The sequence below is a fragment of the Grampus griseus genome (genome assembly GCF_964374135.1).
Source record: "Grampus griseus genome assembly, chromosome: 16".
Classification (NCBI taxonomy): Eukaryota; Metazoa; Chordata; class Mammalia; order Artiodactyla; family Delphinidae; genus Grampus; species Grampus griseus.
This window is the reverse complement of record NC_139010.1, coordinates 77,242,505-77,263,880: the sequence shown is the minus strand read 5'-3', so window position 1 is coordinate 77,263,880 and position 21,376 is coordinate 77,242,505. Positions and strand designations below refer to the sequence as shown.

The following is a 21,376-nucleotide window of genomic DNA, read 5'->3' as shown; positions in this document are numbered from 1 at the left end:
GTTATAAAAATATACGCTCTAATAAAGGAAAAAAAAAGAATGGTTGCCTGAATGTGGAATTCTACATGGTTTATAAAACATTTTTTCTTCATATTTCTGTATTTTCTAAATTTTCTGCAATAAGCATATGTAGTAACTTTTATAAAACAAAACCAAATGTTCTTTTAAAAAACTTCTAATCTAAATAAATGTGTTAAGTAAAAAGTGTATTTTAAACTTAAACATAGGATACTATCTACCATTAGTGAAATGATACGATATACTGTGTACTTTTATTATGGATATTCGAGCCCCCCTTCTTATAAAATTACCAAAAGGTGATATAATTAAAATTCCAAAATATGTGCAAAAATAATCCAAATTGAAAGTACACTTAGCATCTAACTTAAATAGCATTTCCCTTCCTCCAAATAAAACTTAATTCCATCAAAGAATACCCCTATTGGCTGAACATATGACCTGCCAATAATCTTACATATAACATTTTTTATTAAATTGGCAATTATATTTGTCATATTTTTTGCTTATTTTTATGAGCAACACATTTATTTATGTTTATTTCACCTCTAAAATTATTTATTTCTTGTTAGGAGGATCTATAATCTCCAAAGAAGTATCCTACCTGCACATAGAAAGTTCGAGACGATGTTACAATTTCAAAGAGGTTGTCTCTCATCATTATGTCACTGTTAACAAAAAAAATTTTCCAATTGTACTTAAATAGCAGTTGTTTGATAGTTTCCTTTCACTTCTTTACCCAGTACCAAATATGTGTCAATGAGAAAATAAATATTAGAGATAAAATACTGATTTAATTGAGAAATACTAAGTGATCGTTTTCCAATTTATTTTTGCATTAAATTTTACATATTTTATATAGTTGTATGTATTTTTAGAAAGGTTCATAGAACAACTTTAAAATTCAAAGTTTTCAACTGTGAAGAAATCAGTTTGCTCAAAGAAACAATGGCACAGTTAACATTCTTACAAAGCTCTATTGCAGCAACCCTGAAATACTAGAATTAATAATACATCAATTTGTCAAATACGATAGCTGTTCACTTTAAATTTTGTCCTTTCCATTAATAAGCTTAAGAACTGTTTCCTAATTTGTAGTTTTCAAACAAAAAAATCTCAATACTCTGTTTCATCTGAAGGTTTTGAAAGTTTTAGCATAACCCACTAGCAATAACACAGAAAAGTATCATCTGTAAGTACATCAATTAAACTAAGGAATTATATATTGTGTAATAATAAGTTGTGTCAGACACCAAGTCAGAGGTGGTGCTTACCTCTGCTTACATTCCTGGACTTTATGAACCTCTTTAAGTGGTATTACGCGGAGAGGTTCCTTTTCCTGTCAAAAAAAGCAAATAAACAGATACATGACATATATTCTTAAAATGCTTTTAAGCATTAGTTGTTTTATTTAGAGGTCTATGCGAAAATCATGCTTCTTTCCTGAAGCACATCTAAGACATAAATCTACCTTCTTGAACCATCCAGCATCAGAATAGCTCAAATACTATAACCTGATACACACTGTGATTTGAAACAAGGAAACTGGCATATAACCCATGTTCACATTATTTATGCGCTAAATGACAGTGTAGCTTATTAAAAACCATTAACCACCAGACTTTTCCTTGGTGAACCCCTATATACCCAGTAAGTGGAGTACTTCCTATTTTGGAATGTTATTTTCATACAGAGGGTACCAGAGTAGTGAATACCCAGCTTCTTTGAGTTAAATTTGTCATTTTAGGAATATCACTTTTATATGAACACATCATTTTAACAAGCACAATTTATTAAACATTTACTAAGTGCCGGGACATCTGCTATGTTTTAAATGTGTTATCTCACTTTCCACAACCCTAGAATACATGCACTATTACTCACCTGAGGAAACAGGATTAGCCATATTAAGTACCTCACCTAAGGTTACAAAACTAGATATAAGGTTCACACATAAGATATAACTAGCTCCTAGTTAGCACAGTACTTACAGTAAACATTTCATGAAATACTATACACTGTATTTCACTGAAAACGACACCATGAGTTTAAGACATACCATTACTTTATGCAGTACTAAGAAAATAATTAAACCATGGCTGAACACTTTTTTAAAAAACCAAAATCTATTTTTTAAGTTTTAGAAAGTAACTCATTTGCAGGTAAGCTCTAGGACGGCCTCTTCATCTGCGTGGCTCTGGCCGCCCACACTGGTTGCCACTCCAGACACTCCTTCCTGCTCCTGCACCACCACCTGGGACACCTGCACTGATGTGCCTCGCCTAGAAAATTTACATCTGAATTGTAAGGAACTGATGGGAGGAAAAGAGGGAAAACAGGGTGACGAAGGATCCCCCAACTTTTAAGGTTCTTTACATATTACAGATATTAATGTTTTATCTGTGATATATGTTATTAAATATTTTCTCCAGTTTTTCTTGTCTGCTGAAATCTTTTATACCTACTGAAAGAAACTTTTAAATTCTTATCTTTCAGAGAAACATACAAAAATATTTACAGATGAAATGATATGCCTAATATTTGCTTCAAAATAGGAAGGGAGAAGTAGGTGGTGGTACAGAAGAAACAAAACTAGTCATGTGTTGATAATTATGAGATCTGGGTGATGGCTATATAGGGGTTCAGAATACTATTCTATCTATTTACTTTATGTTCAAACTTTTCCATGATCAAAAGGTTTTGTAAAAGAGCCCTTTTATACTTTAAACATCAACTTTTATCATATATTATCCTTGAGCATATATAAAAATAGGCAAAATAAATGGGTTAAGGTTTTTTAAAACCTCACATTCAGACCCCAGCTCACTTTCTGACTAGAAGCCATCAATCGCAGTGCTTTTCACTCCATACTATTCTCTGGGCCAGAAAGAGCACTGGTGATACTACAGCATTTCCTAAGAATCTCCCACTGTGTCCCTGAGATTTTCTTCCAGCTGCCAGCACCCTTTTCTGCAGGTTTTGGTGCTGGTGTCTTCTGATCTTACCCAAAGGTGCTGTGCACACACAGGCAATGACAACACAGCACAGCTGCTGCCTGGCTCCCTCACCTTCAGCATCCCTAAGAGACCTGAAGATTTCAGAAATGTTAAAACGGGGGGAGGGGATGTGCATCTTAGTAACTGACAAAGGTCAATAATTATATTTAAAGTGTTCAGCTTTATCTGTGTTTGCTAAATACTTAACATATTCCTGAATACACATAATATAATTTCCCTACCTCCTATGATAGTTCAAGTATTCTTTCATCTCAAACTTTATAGCATAATATCCACATGCAGGTTTTCAAATTATAGTAAATATTTCTATAATAGTTCTTGTCTCATTATAACTACTGTGGATGACAAGGGGACATGTCAATTTCTCTGGTAAAACTGAACTCCTGAAGGCCAGAACATCACTGACTGCCCTCTTTATTCCCAGTTCCCAGTGCACCAGGGCCATGGAGAGCTCAATGAACGTCTGGTGCAGGAAGGACTCCTCCCAGAGGACTGGCATTAACCGAAAGCAACGAATCAACCTGCCAACCAAGCACAAGGGTAGCTTCTGAGACACCAAGGCTGGTACTTTTTGAACCAAATAACTACTGCTTCCAACTGAGGCTCTTAGGTTTTGAAGTCTAAGAAAGGGTCCCATGCTAAAATGGCTATTCTTGTTATGCTATGTCATTTTTTTATTCATTCAAAAACACTTATTGATTATTTTCTAAGTACCAGGTGCTGTGTTCATAAAAGGGTACAAAAGAGAATCTTTGCTCTCAAGAAGCTCATGCAATTAACTGGTAAAGACAAGTATGCAAACAATTACAAAAGCCAGTGGGAAGTATCATGACAGGTGTGGGCATCAGCTTCCATGTATGTAAAGAGAAGCCACGAAATCCAGAGTCCAAAAGCCTTCCAGAAGAACAGACACCTGAGATGAATCTTAAATATTCCCTTCCTATTCTCCAGTGCTCTGCTGTCCAATAGAGTAGCCACTAGCTACGTGTAACTACTTGAATTTAAATTAACGAATACCAGATACAACCGGCTTTACTTTTAAAGTTAAATACGGTCAGGCTCCTCAGTCGCACTAGCCATAGTTCCAGTGCTCAAGAGCCACACGTAACCAGCAGACGTGGCCAATGCAGATAATGGAACATTCCCATCAGTGCAGAGTTCAGCTGGACAGTGCTGCTCTGGTACCGTCATTCAAATAAAACGTATGGTTCCCCCCTCAAATGTCCCATAAAAAGAAGAGGTAGGATCGCACTCAATTTATCCAACAATCTATTGCAGAGCTCAGTCACACGACAGGAGTATTTTAAATAAGGATGTTACTCAAACAAGTGAAAGATGGACCTTCAATCTTTGATTCTACCTTCAGATAGGACAAAAATATCTTATATGAAGAAACTTAAAAGTCAATCTGAAATGGAAAAGAAAATATCAAGAGAGGGCAGGGAAGAGAAGGCAGAAATCAGAGGGTCAAATGTTGACTTTCAGAGACTTAATTCTTTCTACCACCTCCTCCAATGCCTTCAGAGGAAATCTATAGACTGAGGGGTTCTGATATTTTTAATTCTTTCAAGGTAGAATGCCTTTGAAGATACACTCTTTTTATTTAAGATGTATTTAACAAAAATATCATTAACCAAAAGCATCACAACAAAATAAACTGAACTGCATATACCTCTCAAAACCAGATTTTAATTATTTTAAAAATAGAAAACAGGACAAGAAATTATATAATCACCACAGTGTAACACTTGTCAAATATTTTTAAAGCAACATTCATGACTCAGCAACATACCAGTTCAGATTTGAAGTAGCCTATTGTGTTTTCATCCAATTGAAAATATCTTCTCTTCCAGTTTTTCATCTATCAGAGATGAACACAGACATAAAACTTGTTTCTAAGAATGTCAAATGTTAATAACAACTTAATTATTCTGATATGAACCCACAATCAGAAATGTCAAGCACTGGAAAACCTTACTACCATCCCTTAGTGAGGAGATACAGGAAATTTCATCTCTTTTGCTACTCAGGCCTTGAACTCCTAATTCAACTCTGGTGGCTGGCTTTCAGCTCTTACTGTATGATTTTATAATATGGTCTTATTTTTTTTATGCTCTAAAAGTTAAAAAAAAAAAAAAAGGCACTTCCCCATCCCCCACAAAGTAAATGCCACCAAGAGTTCAACAGCAAGCACAGGAAATGTTGTTAAACCACATGAAGCTTCTCGTCTGTAAAATGCATGAATCCTTCTACAGGTACTTTATAATACTAAGAAGGAAAGCAACACGTATTTAATAAAGTGAATATGCTTTGTACAAATATCTTCTGTCAATGAAATATAGCTTTTGTGAAAGTACTTCAATATCTCTAAGGGTTAGTTAGTATTTTGGATTTAAGAGTAAAACAAAAAGAAAGGAATGTCTCTTTAAAAGCCCTAATTAACACTCGACCTGATGAGAATTCTGATTTTACCCCTAGACATGCTGGAATGAAAAACCTTCAGCCCTTACCTTCATTTCCCTTAGCCTAAAGAAGATCACACAATTAGAGCTGAAAGAACCTTCCTCTGGCTGACCTAAGCTAATCAGACTTGCCAGGAGTGATGTGAGGTCAAGCAGAACCGCCAGTAGACATTTAAGTACTTCTTTACTCACAGAAATTTTTAAAATTTTATTTTTAAACTTTGAAGTTTATTTTCTCATGAAAGTCTATAGATTTAGTTCACATTTTAGAAAGGTATTCTGGATTCATAAACACTGGTAAATTTACTTGGTGGTCCCACAATTCACCATTATGGATCTGGTTGTGTGAGAATATCTGGGCCAAGAGGTAATAGCTCTTACTAAGGACCAGGTGCTATGCTAAGTGCTTTCTATTTATATCTTTCAAAAAAGACCTCTGGATGGTAGGTTTTATAATATAATTTTCCATAAAAAGAAACTGAGAGCCTGAGAGGTTAAGTAAGTAGCCCAAGGTCTCAGTGTTTTCAACTGGGGTCGCCCAACCCCGTATCAAGTAAGTGACCCTTCCACACCCTGCTCCCCTGGTCTCCCCTTTCCTGCCAATCTCCCTACTAGAGCTCCCTTTCCCTGACCTATTCCCAAGGGGGGTAAAAAAATCAACAGAAAAACTTTCTGGAATAAATTTAAGCTGTTAGGAAGCTCAGTTAAAATTGAAGGTTAGTGGTAATAAGCATTAACTTATCCAGCCACCCACAGACCAAGAAAATAATAGCACTGAGTTTTGAACACAGAATAACCCCTATTCTATCCGATGACTCCTGGTCAGTAAGCTGGTCTTTCACTTTGGATCTTTCAAAAAACAAAGCAAACCCTAACCCTAACCCATTTTGAGAGTTTGCTAATATATACTCATTTTTCATTACTTCACATATTTTGTTAAACTACTCACCACTGCTCCTTGTTTTACACAATATCCAGCTTTGATAACTGCACTATCTGAAGATGGTTTAGGAGTAAAGTAAGGAAGATGGCTTTGTGACCGCTTCAAATTATTTCTGTCAATACTTTCACCACATTCATTTACTTCTTCTTTCTAAAATGAAGCAAAATAAAGATATTCCTTTTTTGCTTGTTTACCTTCAAAGCATACTTGTAGTTCACGGTGTCATTCTAGTAGAAAAATCTTAAAATCCATCTTAGTTCAGTTAGAAACACGGATCTTGGAGTAAAGAGTTTTCTAATTAATTTGAGATACTTAATCATAACTTTCAATACCACTGATTAAACCACAGATTTCTATTTCTCTTTTTCTGCAAAAGTCCTGCCACCAGTGTTTTTTGGTTTTTGTTTTGCTGGGGGGGGGGCGCTGGATGGGGGGGTATAACTTTTAATTTTGAAATAATTATAAAGATTCACAGGAAGTTGTAAAAAAACAATGTACAGGAGGTCCTATGTACCCTTCAACCGGTTTCCCTCAACAGGGAAACTGTATAACTATAGCACATTATCAAAACTGACACTGAAACATTTTGCAGACCTTATTCATATCTCACCCGTTTTACATGCATTCATTGTCTCTGTATATATCATTCTATGCAATTTTTCATATCTCACCCGTTTTACATGCATTCATTGTCTCTGTATATATCATTCTATGCAATTTTTCATATCTCACCCGTTTTACATGCATTCACTGTCTCTGTATATATCATTCTATGCGATTTTATTGCCAGATCTGTGTAACCACCACCAGCGCCAATGTACAGAGTGTTCACGATAGGATCCCCTGGGCTACCCCTTTAGAGCTTCTATCCCCAGTTCCTTGGCAGCCGCTAATTTGTTCTCCATCTTTATTATTTTGACATTTAGAGAATTTAACATAAATGGAATCATACAGTAGGTGAGCTTTTGAGATGGTCTTTTTTCACTCTGCATTCACTTTGGAGATTCATCCAGGTTGGTCTTTGTACCAACCGTCTGACCCTTCTCATTGAGAGTAGTATGCATGGTTTGGACGTACCACTGGCTAATTCACCCACTGAAATGGCACTTGGGCTGTTACCACATTTGGGCTATTAGGAATAACGCTGCTGTGAACATTCACGCTGTTTCCGTGTGAACATAAGTCTTCATTTCTTTAGGATAAATGCCTAGGAGTGCAAATCCTAGGTTAATACACTGATTGCAAGTTTACTTTTATAAAGAACTGCTAAACTCTTTTCAGAGTGGCTGTACAATTCTACATTCCCACCAGTTATGTATGAGTGATTCAGTTTCTCCTCATCTTTGTCAGCATTTGTGTTATCATTAATTTTTAGTTGAGTCATTCTGATAGCTATATGGTGATATCTCATTGCGGTCTTAATTTGCATTTCCTTACTGGCTAATGATGGTGAATATCCTTCCTAGCACTTATTTGCCACCTGTGTATCTTTTATCTTTTTTTTTTTGCGGTACGCGGGCCTCTCACTGCTGTGGCCTCTCCCGCTGCGGAGCACAGGCTCCGGACGCGCAGGCTCAGCGGCCGTGGCTCATGGGCCCAGCCGCTTTGCGGCACGTGGGATCTCCCCAGACCGGGGCATGAACCCGTGTCCCCTGCATCAGCAGGCGGACTCCCAACCACTGTGCCACCAGGGAAGCCCGTATCTTTTATCTCTTGATGAAATCTCTGTTCATGAATTTTGCCCATTTTCTAACTGGACTGTTTGGTATTTTTACTATTGAGTTTTGATATAGTTCTTTATACATTCTAGATACAAGTGCTTTGTTGTATATGCGGTTTTACAAATATTTTCTCCCAGCATGGTGCTTTTCTTTTCATCCTCAACAGACAAAACATTTTTAATGTTGATAAGGTTCAATTTATCAATTTTTTCCCTTTATATAGATTGTGCTTTTGATGTCCAGTCTATAAACTCTTCACCTAGTCCTAGATCCTCAAGATTTTCTCCTTTGCTATTTTCTAAAAGTTTCACAGTTTTAATTTGTTTTTCACAGTTCAGTCCAGTGCTTTTAAAAGCCTGACTATACACAGTTTTCATGTTCCCCAAAGCACTGGCCTGCTGTTTGTTTATAACGTACAACACAGGTGACAATCTATTCTACAAATCAACCAAAGGTGTATTTTCAAGAACTCCTAAATCTCAAGAGAAAAACTAAGTACTCAAGTCATATCTTAGGGAATTTTCTATCTGTTCTACATTTAGACAGGTCAACAGCACTAATTATGTACTTAACTTTGTAATCCTAGCACTTAACCTGCTAAACCAATAGTTACTGAATAAATTAATCATGCAAATGAGATGTCATTTTGTTACTGTTATCTGAATGCTTTTATAATGAGTAAATACTACTTTAAATAAACTATATTGTAAAATGATAAAGCAATACAATTCTTTGGGATCTTTTTAATATTGCACCTGCCATACGCTCTTAGAACCTACTGAATAATCGATATCAAAATTAAAACACAAATCTTAATTCTATACAAAATTAAGACAGCCACAGGTACAAACAACTACAATATCTTAATACAACTAAAGACAAATTGTCTTAGCTCTTCTATCAACACAAGACATAATACAGGTGAAAGCAGCTTAGTCTAGCTCTATCTTAACCAGAAGTCTTACAGGTTAAAATCATTACTTTTTTAAAAAAGTAAATACACACACACACAAATTCCTAGTTTATTTTTTATCCAACTTTGGTGAAAAATGTAACCTCCCATTAGGGCAGGGAATTTTTGCTCATTAGTACATATATCCTCTGTCTAGCATAAAGAAAGCACTCAATAATTAATTAACTAATAAGGCTTTTAAGTACAAAAAGGCACACAGGTAATGAAAATGCCTAACATTGGCAATATCAATTAATTACCTTAAAATTCTTAGTTTCTCAATTGCCAGTAATTTAATTTGCATTACAAACTCATTTACTTAAGAGCAACCCAAGAAATTTAAGTGCATACAAGTTTTAATTTCATCAAAAACTTTAAAATAAATTTATATTTTCCATAATACCCAAGGGTAAGAATTAACTCAGCATACCAGTACTTTGGGGATAGAACTGACTTAAAATTCCAGTCTTCTGTTTAGTTCATCTAGGCCAGGTTGTAGAAAAACAGGTTTAAAAAATTACACATATTTACAAATACTTTGACTTGGCAATTTTCCCTCCAGGAGTTTATCCTTTAAAACATATTATCTATGGCTCTAAAGTTTATGCTACAAGCATGTTCATCAAAGCATTTACGAGATAATGGAAAATATCTCATTGCCCCCACCTGCCCCATACTTCCTGGCACAGGGCTCCTAAAACCCTTGTAATTTCCTAAGTGATAAGAGCACTAGAAGCATCTTTTGTGCTAATATTTGGTCTTTGACCCTGCTTCCTGACAAAGAGTTCATAAATCCCTTGGAATTTCCTGGGTGACAGCATGTCTTTTGTTCTAATAAGGTGACTCTTGGTGGACTCCTGAATGGGGGATAGTCACCAGAAAGACCAAGTCATGATTAAAGGCTTGGAATTTTCAGCCCCATTCCCTACTCTCTAGAGAGGGGAGAGGGCTGGAAACAGAGTGGATGATCAATCATGCCTACGTGATGACGCCTCCATAAAAATCCCTACAATATGGAATTCAGAAAGCTTCTGCGTTAGTGAATTAACGGAGGTACTGGGAGAATGGTGCACCCAGAGAAGGCATGGAAGCTCCACACCCCTTCCCACATACCTTCCCCTACACACCTCTTCTATCTGAATGTTCATCTGTATCCTTTATCATATCCTTTTACAATAAACAGGTATACAGTAATTAAACTGTTTTCCTAAGTTCTGTGAGCTGCTTTAGCAAACTAATTGAACCCAATAAGGGGGCCACAGGAACCTCGAATTTATAGCCCATCAGTCAGAAGCACAGGTAACAACGTGGACTTACGACTGACATCTGAAGGGGGTGGAGGGGCAGTCCTGTGGGACTGAGCCCTTCACCTGTGGGATCCAGATAGGCAGTGTCAGAATTGAGATAAATTGTCAGACCCCCAGCTGGTGTCACAGCATTGCTTGTGTAGGGGAAAAAACCCACTCATTTCGTGTCAGAAGTGTTGTGAGTGTAGCAGTGTGAGAGTACAGGAGAAACACAGGAGGAGGAGTGGGTTTTTCCTACTTCTGTTAGGGGAGCCACTGACCAAAACCGCCCACTCTGGCCAGGCACGATAGTAACCACTTGCGTGAGTTCTTACAACAGGAGGTCCTGGTATGGAACATAGAACTAACAAGCTACCACCAACCAGAAGAATTCGGGAAATGTCAAAAGGACAGAGGAGAAGCCAGTCCGTATACCCTACCAACCTCCCAGAATCCTTCTCACTGGAATTCATCTTGGCTGAGCGATGCACGCGCCACCAGGAAGAACCCTGAGTCAGAGTGATTGTCCAGAGACCACCCCGAAACTAACCCTATCACCATAAACCCTGAGACTGTGAGCCACGTGCAGAGCAGTCCTCCTGGGTTCCCTTACCCTGCCACTCTCCGCCTGGGCGCCCCTTCCCAGTAAAGTTTCTTGCTTTGTCAGCACGTGTGTCTCCTCAGACAATTCATTGCCGGGTGTCAGACAAGAGCCTACTCTTGGGCCCTGGAAGGGGTTCCCCTTCCTACAACACTTACATTGTTTGTAAAAGAAAAAAGGAAAGAGAAGGAAAAAGAACTGTCCAACAACAGAGGGTTTGTAATTTATAGTAAATTCATGGCAAAACTACTACACAGTCATGAAAAATGACATGAAATAATTTTTGATGACTTGGAAAATGTTTGAGATGTAAGTGAAAAAAGTTGTTTACAAAGTATCCCCATTTCTAGGGGCAAAAGTACAAAGAAAGGCTCAGAAGAAAACATGAAAAGTGTTAAATGTTGTTTATCTATGCTTTCCAGATATTTTACAATAAAAATATACTTCTGAAATAAGAAATAAATATAAAATTTTTGTATTAATTATTGCATTAATTCAGTAAAGATGTACTGCTTGACTTTTGATAGCAATACAAAAATCAACATGCAGTAGTTAAACCATCACACAATAGAAGAATTAATTTATTACCTGAGTTGGGGTAATGATGGGCACACCACCAACAATGTCAGTTCTGTAAGACACTTGCTTCTTCCCACATTCACCTTGGCGACTTGGGTTATCAGAATGAGGTTGTGAGTCTGACTGCTTTGGTACCTAAAATAGTAAGTCAATGAATCATTTTGCAACAAGCATTATATATAAGACCCTCTTTATCACAGAATTTCCAACTGATCATCAATTTATATATAATTGGCATATATAAAAATTATTTTTAGTATATGCAAATACCCCTTTAAGTTCTCATACTAATTTTTCTTTTACAGTATTACTTTATGACACAGCCATCATTTACTGAGTGCTTACTTGGGCAGGTACTATTTCATATATTTTCCCATTTAACCCTCCTGTCAACCCTATGCATAGGGGGAGCATCGCCACCGTAGCAGTAAGAAAACAGGCTCAGGGGCATTAGGGAACATAAGTTTTTTTTTTTTAATTAATTAATTTGGTTGCGCTGGTTCTTGGCTGCAGCAGGTGGGCTCCTTTGCGGCTTGCCGGCTCCTTAGCTGCAGGACATGGGCTCCTTAGCTGCAGCACACAGGCTCCTTCGTTGTGGCATGCAAACTCTTATTTGCGGCATGCATGTGGGAATCTAGTTCCCTGACCAGGGATCAAACCCACGCCCCCTGCATTGGGAGCACAGAGTGTCATCCACTGTGTCACCAGGGAAGTCCCAGGAACATAAGTTTAGATCCTGGCTATTCCACTTTCTAGCTAAGTTCGTGTAACTCTCTTCCACACTTAACCGCTATACTGCATCCCTAGTTTATCAGAGCACTTGACATTGTATTACCTCTCTGTGCTGTTACCTTTCCCTTTCCTCCATTCCTGCCCAAGATTTTGCAACATCCCGAGGACAGGGGATCCTGTCCCTTTAGATGCTTCCCCTAATGACTCTCCCCAGGCCTTAGGCCAACCCTCTACCCTCTCTCCATATTTAAACTACAATACCAGTCGTGGGCAGAAACAAAAGAAAGGGGGCTTCCCTCGTGGCGCAGGGCTAAGAATCCGCCTGCCAATGCAGGGGACATGGGTTCGAGCCCTTGTCCGGGAAGATCCCACGTGCTGCAGAGTGACTAAGCCTGTGTGCCACAACTACTGAGCCTACGCGCCTAGAGCCCATGCTCTGCAACAAGAGAAGCCACCACAATGAGAAGCCTGTGCACCACAACTAAGAGTAGCCCCCACTCACTGCAACTAGAGAAAGCCCATGGGCAGCAATGAAGACACAACGCAACCAAAAATAAAAAACAAATAAATAAAATTTAAAAATAAAAAAAACTTTTTTTAAGTTAAAAAAAAAAGAAAAGAAAGAAGGAAACAAGAAAGGCAGAGAAGAGAAATGAATTCCGGAGGGGAAAGCCTGAATTCTTCTAAGAGTTTTTTTCTAAGAGGTTGCACATTTTGGAGTGCTTTTTAAAGGCAATATGATAATGGACAGAATTTTACTTGACGAGATTTGCAAAAATACTTAAGAATGAAAGGGCTATAAAGTTCACTGCACCCAGAAACAATTTGCTAAGGAAGTCCCAGTGTTTTCTAATGAACAGCATCATGTATTTCAATTATTTTGACAATGTGGCCAAGTTATCCTTAAGAACAGAAAACGGCATTAAAAGAATTTGAAACCAGAGACAGAATTATCTATTCAACTTATGTATTAGCTGAAATGTGCTGTTAAAAGGTGACCCATATAAAAAGTGGCTATTCCCTCTCAAGAAGTTGAGGATTTAATCATACATGAGAATATCCTAAAAAATACCTTTAATATCACCCTAAAAATATACTAAAATTTACATTGGTTTTTCCATTTTTCTTCTAGAAATGACAGTATATTAAAAATCCTTGGGCTTCCCTGGTGGCGCAGTGGTTGAGAGTCCGCCTGCTGATGCAGGGGACATGGGTTTGTGCCCTGGTCCGGGAAGACCCCACATGCCGCGGAGCGGCTGGGCCCGTAAGCCATGGCCGCTGAGCCTGCGCGTCCGGAGCCTGTGCTCCGCAATGGGAGAGGTCACAACAGTGAGAGGCCCACGTACCGCAAAAAAAAAAAAAAAAAAACCTTCCCTATGCTGTTAAACCTACTGCTTCTCATTTGTCCTTATAATAAAATAAAATGCTAAGTATAGCGTAATTCCAATGTTACAGTTCAACAATTAACTTAGAATTGCATTTCTTTTTTTAAAGTGACCTCCCTAGACAGATGGCAAATGTCAAAGACATTGAACATGCTTGGTTTAATTGCCTATTGCCTTTTTCCCCTCTCCCTTGCTTCCCTATCCTTTATTGTTCTGACTGTTGTTTTGTGAGAGATTTGAATGTATTTTTGGCAAGTATTTGCACATGATCCTAACAGTAGGAAATTCTAATAGTAGAAAAACGAAAAGGTAAAGATGACTAGAGAACAGATGAACAAAATGGAGAATAATGGCAGGGCTTAAAGACTGAAACCTAAGGCATGCAAGAACAAACTCTTGGGTGTTAGGATCTTTCTGAGGGCTCTACCCATGACCTGCAGGCTTTGGGGCACACACTTCTATTAGGACTAAAGTCCTGTATTCAGCTTATTCTGTCTACTCCCAGTTGTCAATTAAAAAAAAAAAAGTTTAGAATTTTGGCCATAATTTAAAAACATTAATTTTTAAATTAAAATCTAATATTGAGGGCTTCCCTGGTGGTGCAGTGGTTAAGAATCCACCTGCCAATGCAGGGGTCACGGGTTCGAGCCCTGGTCCAGGAAGATCCCACATGCCCCGGAGCAATTAAGCCCGTGTGCCACAGCTACTGAGCCTGTGCTCTAGAGCCATGAGCTACAACTACTGAGCCCGCGAGCCACAACTACTGAAGCCAGCGCGCCTAGAGCCCGTGCTCTGCAACAAGAGAAGCCACTGCAATGAGGAGCCCGCGCACCGCAACAAAGAGTAGCCCCCACTCGCCGCAACTAGAGAAAGCCCGCACGCAGCAACAAAGACCCAACACAGCCAAAAATAAATAAATAAAATAAATAAATTTATTAAAAAAAATTTTTTTTTGATTTTCCAAACTCTAGTCAATACTTCCTTCAGGGTTGTTCCTCTACTATTGCTCTTCCTCTCTTTTTTTTAAATAAGGGGAAAATTTTTTAATGGTAGCCACCAACACACACTGAAAAAGACTTCATGAAAGTAAGGAAAGCCATAAACTATGGTGTTGGATGATGGTCCATTAAGACGGCATGGTACTATAATTAATAAGTAGATAAATAACCACCATTCCCTTACCCACTGCCCTCTAATCACCTCTATTCTGAAACCACATACCTCCAAAATCTAATTTTGGATTTCCAAAACTTTTAAGTTTACATATTACATTGTACTCAGCAGACTACTAAATTACATAGGTTCACCAAAACGTCATTTGGAGTGACTCCACAGAAAGGTAAACTGCACATATATTAAAATGTAAACTTGAAATATTCAAAGAAATCTACACGTAAATCACCAGCAATTTCCATAGTAAAGTATGACAAATTAAAGATTCTGCACTGAAATGTGTAAAATGCATATGCAATTAAAACTGGTAAGATTTTTTAAAGAATAAAGTTAAAAATATATCTTATTAAAGCATGGGAAATTCTTTCATTGCTATTCTATGAGTTAATGTGTATCTATATAAAACTGATTTTTAGTAAGTGCTATCAATTCTATACTCACTTTAATATAGTTATAATCACTTTGTTGACTGGCTATGGATTTCTATATCTTAAATATATATTCTCTAAATGTGAATTATAAAAACACAAATATCAACAGATTTATCTTAAAAACTATAAAAATTTCGACATGTAACAGCTGCAAGACCACAAAAGCTATTTAAAAGTCCACATACTTTGAAACATTACCCAATTCCTAATCAGTTTCTCTTGCATTTGAATAAGCTTAAAGTGTCACTTGTATAAGATGGTTTCATACCATTAATAAATTAGATATAGCAATTCAAGAATCTCCCAAATGGTAAAAAGCCTGAGACCATTCACTACTTTTTCTCTTAAAGCTCTAAGAAACCAGTGCTACTTATCACTGCAAATGTAAAAAAAATAGATTAATTCAGTAAAGTTACTACATGTTGTCGTTCTGAAGAAATTTTCCAAATAGGGAATATTTATTTATTAAGAGTCAAAAACAATCAGTTAAAACCTTTTAAGAAAATGAACTTCTGAATCAGTTTAAAATTGCTTTCCTGAAACTGCACAAACCGAAAATAACTGCTGCTCCACGTACAGATCAGATGCAGTGCGTGGCTGTTTTCTGTCATGCGGTAACAAGCTGTTCTGGTGCAAGATAAAAAATCGACTTAACTCTGAGAACAGCTTTAATTATATTAACTCTTTATTGTGTTGTGATATAAATACGGAATCACTTATTTAAATGGAAACGAACATATGCTGTCAGGGCATATGTTTTTAAAGAGTAAGTCATTTAGGGTCAGTAAATAACCTCATTTTAGTAAAAATACACTTCAATTTACACAAATCTCACACAGGACCTCCTTGCCCACACTTCCCATGCGGGCCTGCTGTGTGTGTTTTCTCCACTAGTGTGTAAAGAGGAGAAAGGGAAGGAGAGGCTTCATCAGGGAACAGTTCCTGCCTACTTGCTCATCAGCAGCAGTAGTAAACTCGCCCCGAAGTTTGTTTTCTGCTTCAGGGTCAAAGAGTAAGGAAGGAGGCTCTTTTTTTCAGGAAGCAGTGAGGTGCTGCACTTCAGGGTTAGGTTCCAGACTCAAGCAGATGGGGTGGCTCATGGCTCCACAACTTACCAGCCATTTAACCCATAAAAGTTACTCAATCCTTCTAAGTCTCACTTTTGCAGATACTTTATATAGAACCTTCAGTGCAAGGCCTGGCACACTATAAATAATCAAAACATATTGATTTCATCAGAAAACCAAGAAGAGAAGCCCAGGTTGAAAGCAGGAAGCTACAGCATAGGAGGAAAGTGCCCGGGAACTGGAGGGAAAGAAGCGATGCCTGAGACAAACCCCTCAAGGACCACGCAGGCAGGACCCTCTGGTTGCCACAGCTCTTCTAATCAGTCCCTATTCTATCCCCATATGTCATTTCTAAGCCCTTTGTCTGCCTTGTCCCACTCCTATCTTCAACTCCTACCTACCTAACGCCAGTCCCAGTCACGGCTTAGAGGAGAGACGGAATGCCACTCCTGTTCCCTGGGTAGGCGGCAGGAAGTCTCTTAATCTTCCCTGGGGGTAAAAACATATCCTCAAGGTAAAACTCTACATGCATTTTCCCCTAGAAACACTCCTGTAAACAGTGGTTAAAATCTACAGTAAGGGACTTCCCTGGTGGTCCAGTGGTAAAGAATCTGCCTTCCAATGCAGGGGACACAGGTTCGATCCCTGGCCGGGGAACTAAGGTCCCACATGACGCGGGTTAACTAAGTCCAAGCGCCACAACTACTGAACTTGCGCGCCTCAACCAGAGAGCCTGCATGCCGCAAACTACAGAGCCCACGTGCTCTGGAACCCCCACGCCACAACTAGAGAGAAGCCCGTGCGCTGCAAGGAAAGATCCCGCATGCCTAAACGAAGATCCAGCATGCTGCAACTAAGACCCGAAGCAGCCAAAAATAAATTTTTTAAAAAAGTTAAAAAAAAAAGTATCATAAATAATTTTTTAAAAAAATCTACAGTAATATAGACCCTTATTAGGTACACAATGGGTTAAAAAGGCATCTATGGGCTGATTTTAGGGGCCAATAGTTACCATGTACAAGAAAATTCATTCACATTATAACCTGTGTTTTAAACAAACTTTGAGTAACTCTGGGACAAACTGTTGGTAAGCTGAAGACACTCAGTAACTTTACAGTTACAGTTACAGTAACTTTACAGTTACAAACTGTAAAGATCACATCCACACATTAAAATTTTTTCATACAAAAAGTACAAATACTTACTGTAATTTTTATAGCTTTGTTCAACACATTTACCCATTCTATTAGGTCCTGCTGATCATTGGCTTGTAGGAAATATTTCCTCATCCCTGCATTCATAACTGTTGAGAGACAAAACAAACTACAACATATGAAATTTTGCACTTGTTACCTCTAAATTTATGTCTGCAGCAGCTGAAAAACCTTGCAAGCTTCAGTATTGTGACTCTCTCGAATTTGACAAAATGTTAGACCATATATGATACTTCTTTTATCACTCAATAACATAGGTAAAACTCTCATTTTTAATGGCCACGTTTTTCAGTGAATGTAAAAATACCACAGTTTATTTAGCCAATCCTCTGTCAATGGGCATTTAGGCTATTTCTGATTTTTGAAACTACATAAAATATCCCAATGAAACATACACGTATACTTCTCCACACTTGGGATAGCACCAGCATAGGATCAATTTCTTAACATAGGCTTACTGGCTCAAAGAAAATTCACACTTAACATTTTTATAGATATTAGTAAATTGTCTTCTCCAAAGGCTGAATCCATTTACACTCCTACCAGTAGTGTATCCAAAGGCCTATCTTGTCTAATAGTCCTCACCAGTACCTCTTGTTTTCAGCCCCAAGGCTCTGTGACATTATTTCCTGGACCTCCTTGCCAGCACGGCCGTGTTCTGCCGATGGGAGCTCCTGGCGGGAGCCTGGAAGGTGGGAGGGAGGTGGCGGAGGGGACTCCCATGCAGAGTCCTGCTCTTGCTGGTCTCCCTCCAGCAGCAGCCAACACACAACGGCCACTGCTCCAGGCTCTTCTGCTGCTCCCTCCCTCCATCAGCCTTGCAGTCCCCTCAGAGAGTCCTAGGTTCTGGTAAGACCATCTCCTCCCTTTCCTCTCTCCAGCCCTGGGGATGGTAGCTGCTTCATGCAGGTTCTAATTTGTGGGTTACTTCAGCATTCCCTTTGTGCTCCTTCAGCCTTTCAACATCTGGTTATCCAATTCCCTGTAACAAATGCCATGGGTTTGAAATGCCAAGTGTGGTGTGTTTTCCTGACTCTCTGTCAACCTAACTGGTGAAAAATTATACCTTGTTTAAATATGAATTTCTTTGATTACTGAGACAAATTAGCTTTATATGTTTATTGGCCACCCGCATCTGTTTTGTGAGCTGTTTATTTTCTTTACCCATATTTCTACCGAGTTGTTGATTTATTTTTTACTGATTTATAAGCACTTTTGTATTAATCCTTTGTTTTATCTCAAGTACTTTTCCCAGTCTATCATTTGTCTTTTCACTTAGTTCATGGTATCTCTGATCAATCAGAACCAGTCTATCAATCTTCTTCTTTTCCTTTAATGATTCTAGCTTTCACATCATATTAAGAAAGTCTCTCCAACTCAAGATTATAAAAATAAACAGCTTTATTTTTCCAGCACTTATGCATTTTCTTTATGTTTATAATCTTAATACATTTGGAACTTTTTATGCAATTTAATTTACATATACCCCTTTAGTGACTACCGACTTCTATAAAGCAAAGCACACCTGCATATAGTTGTTGACAAACTACTAGTCAATGTTCAAATTAAAGCTTATTAATTATACATCACACGATTTATTTTTAAAAACAAACATTATTCTAGGAGATAAGGCATCTGAATAGCTACAGTGCTGCAATTTTTTTTTTTGTAAATATACAAATAACTTCCAAAAGTCTCCATCAAAATTTTAAATGGTATACTAACAGTTGAATGTGACTAAGGGAAGCGGGTAATGAAAACCCTCAAGGGAAAAAAGCTTAATTCTCAAATACACAAGATTATGAAATTGAGACTGAGACCAAGACACTAAACAAGAGCTTCCTTGTATTGATATGAGAGTCTTATCTTGTGAAGTGCTATAAAACAATTAGTTTGGACCTAAAGAAATTTAACACACTATAAATCTGTTCTTTTATACCTTACTAGAGATTGGAGAAATTATAAATGCCATAAATATAAATTAAGATAAATTAGTAACTCACTAGGCTATTATATATGTCAATATATAGCTTCTGTTTTTAATTTCTAAGCATCAGTAAAGCATCCTTTCATAATCTTTTTCCAGCTCCGGCTAAAGCTGAGCTCTCCTCATAACAGCTATTTTCCTCCTCAATGTTGTTTTGGGCAACTACCTAAAACATCTCAAGAGTTTAAAAATCTAAGCTCTTGGTAATACACTACACCTGCTATAAAGTGCTTAATACACATATTTTTGAATAAATAACATTTATATAAGGATCTCTTTGAAGGGAAAGAAGAGAGGCAAATAAACCTCTAAAAAGACTCTCAGCACACTTTGCAGTCTGAATAAAAAATCATGTGCTTTAAGCATTATTTAATGGCAGGAAGAGGCACAGCGATACGACAGGAGGGAGAATCAGAGCCTGGAGCTGGCAGACCTGACTAGCTCATGCACTTACTAGCAATACCATCTTATGAAATGTATTTAATCTCTGACTCTTGTTTTCCTCATCTATGAAGTGGAATGCCACCCATCCCTGCATTGGGGGGTGGAGGTGATCTGTGTAAAGAAACTAGCACAGTGCCTGGGATAGAACAGATATTCTTTTTCACCATCTTCATCACCTTCATCATCATCATCATCACCATCATCATCACTTGGAGGTTTCCAAGTAAAGAAGTATTGTGGAAAATGTAAAGCAAATTACTAAAAACTTATATTAGCAATGCTGGGGGAACAGTGGACAGGGAAAGGAAGGAAAAAACTTTTAATAATAATAATAATAATAAACTGTATGAAACCTGTAACTTCCCATGCTTTTAAAGCAAGGGTTTCATTGTGTATAATGAATGCATAGCAGAGGCTTGTGTGCTTACTATCTTTTCACTTAAGTACTCCCTTATTTCATTTCAAGTCTTTACCATCAAAGTGAATGTACCAAATGGATAAAACCTGAAGCATAAACATTAGCTTGACTCCAAACAAAAATCATTTCACACCCCAGGATCAACTGGTTACGGTTCAAATATGGTTATGGGTCAAACAGTTATGAGACATTTTATTATATTTCTTTGCCAGTTTTCTCCCGTTTTCTCTATCTCTACTCTTTCTCTATCCTTTCCTTCTCTATTAGTCAGACGTTGGCTTTCTTAATGGAAACTCTAATTTTCTTATTTCTCTCCTACTATCTATCTTTGTTTTATTTTTAGCTTTCTTTGACTTCTTCTTTGGAGTTTTGCATTGTCTCATGTTCTTTTTCCTATGTGACAGTTCTTTCTTCTCAAATGTCATGCAATCCTGGACTGGCCAAGACCAGGATTGCATTTTGGTACCATATTTAAAAACAAGGTAACAAAAAACGGATTGGAAGCTCTCTTGAATATATGTAGGGTTTCTGACTGGTGGGCTTTGCTGTACAGCAATCTCCTCTGGTAGAAATGCCCAGCTGTCAGTACCTATGGCTCTCTTCCCTGGGGTGTTCAGATTCTTGCCCCACCTCCACCTGGCTGCCTGGTGCTCTGGGCCTGGACACGGGAAACAGTTGCATTCAGCGTGCAGACGTTTTCATTTAATCCTCCCATTTTCTGTTTCATGCCTCATCCCCCCACTTCTCTGAGACTACTGTCCCCACGCACACAGCCTCACTGATTCTATTTCTGGAGATACTACACATGCCATTCCTCGCTGGGATGGGGGAAGGGTGGCTGCCTGCCGGAGCCAGATGGAGGTAGGGACTAGAGGTTGTTTCTACGTAGACATGCAAACAAAGTCCCTGTGTTGGGTCCCTCCTCCCTGTTGCCTCCCCAGACCAA

The 21,376-nt window shown here is 38.0% G+C and overlaps 1 protein-coding gene across 2 annotated transcripts in view; it reads right to left on the bottom strand.

Moving 5' to 3' along the window:
* PLEKHA1 (pleckstrin homology domain containing A1) overlaps positions 1-21,376 on the bottom strand; it is a 58,769-nt gene that overhangs the window by 6,610 nt on the left and 30,783 nt on the right. For both annotated transcript variants that reach the window (XM_082674376.1, XM_082674375.1), the window contains exons 5-10: positions 17,573-17,670; positions 11,589-11,714; positions 6,447-6,590; positions 4,828-4,896; positions 1,293-1,357; positions 623-686 (exon numbers count right to left, since the gene is read on the bottom strand). In XM_082674376.1, the coding sequence (XP_082530502.1) occupies positions 623-686; positions 1,293-1,357; positions 4,828-4,896; positions 6,447-6,590; positions 11,589-11,714; positions 17,573-17,670 (566 nt within the window). The remainder of the gene's footprint in view (positions 1-622; positions 687-1,292; positions 1,358-4,827; positions 4,897-6,446; positions 6,591-11,588; positions 11,715-17,572; positions 17,671-21,376) is intronic.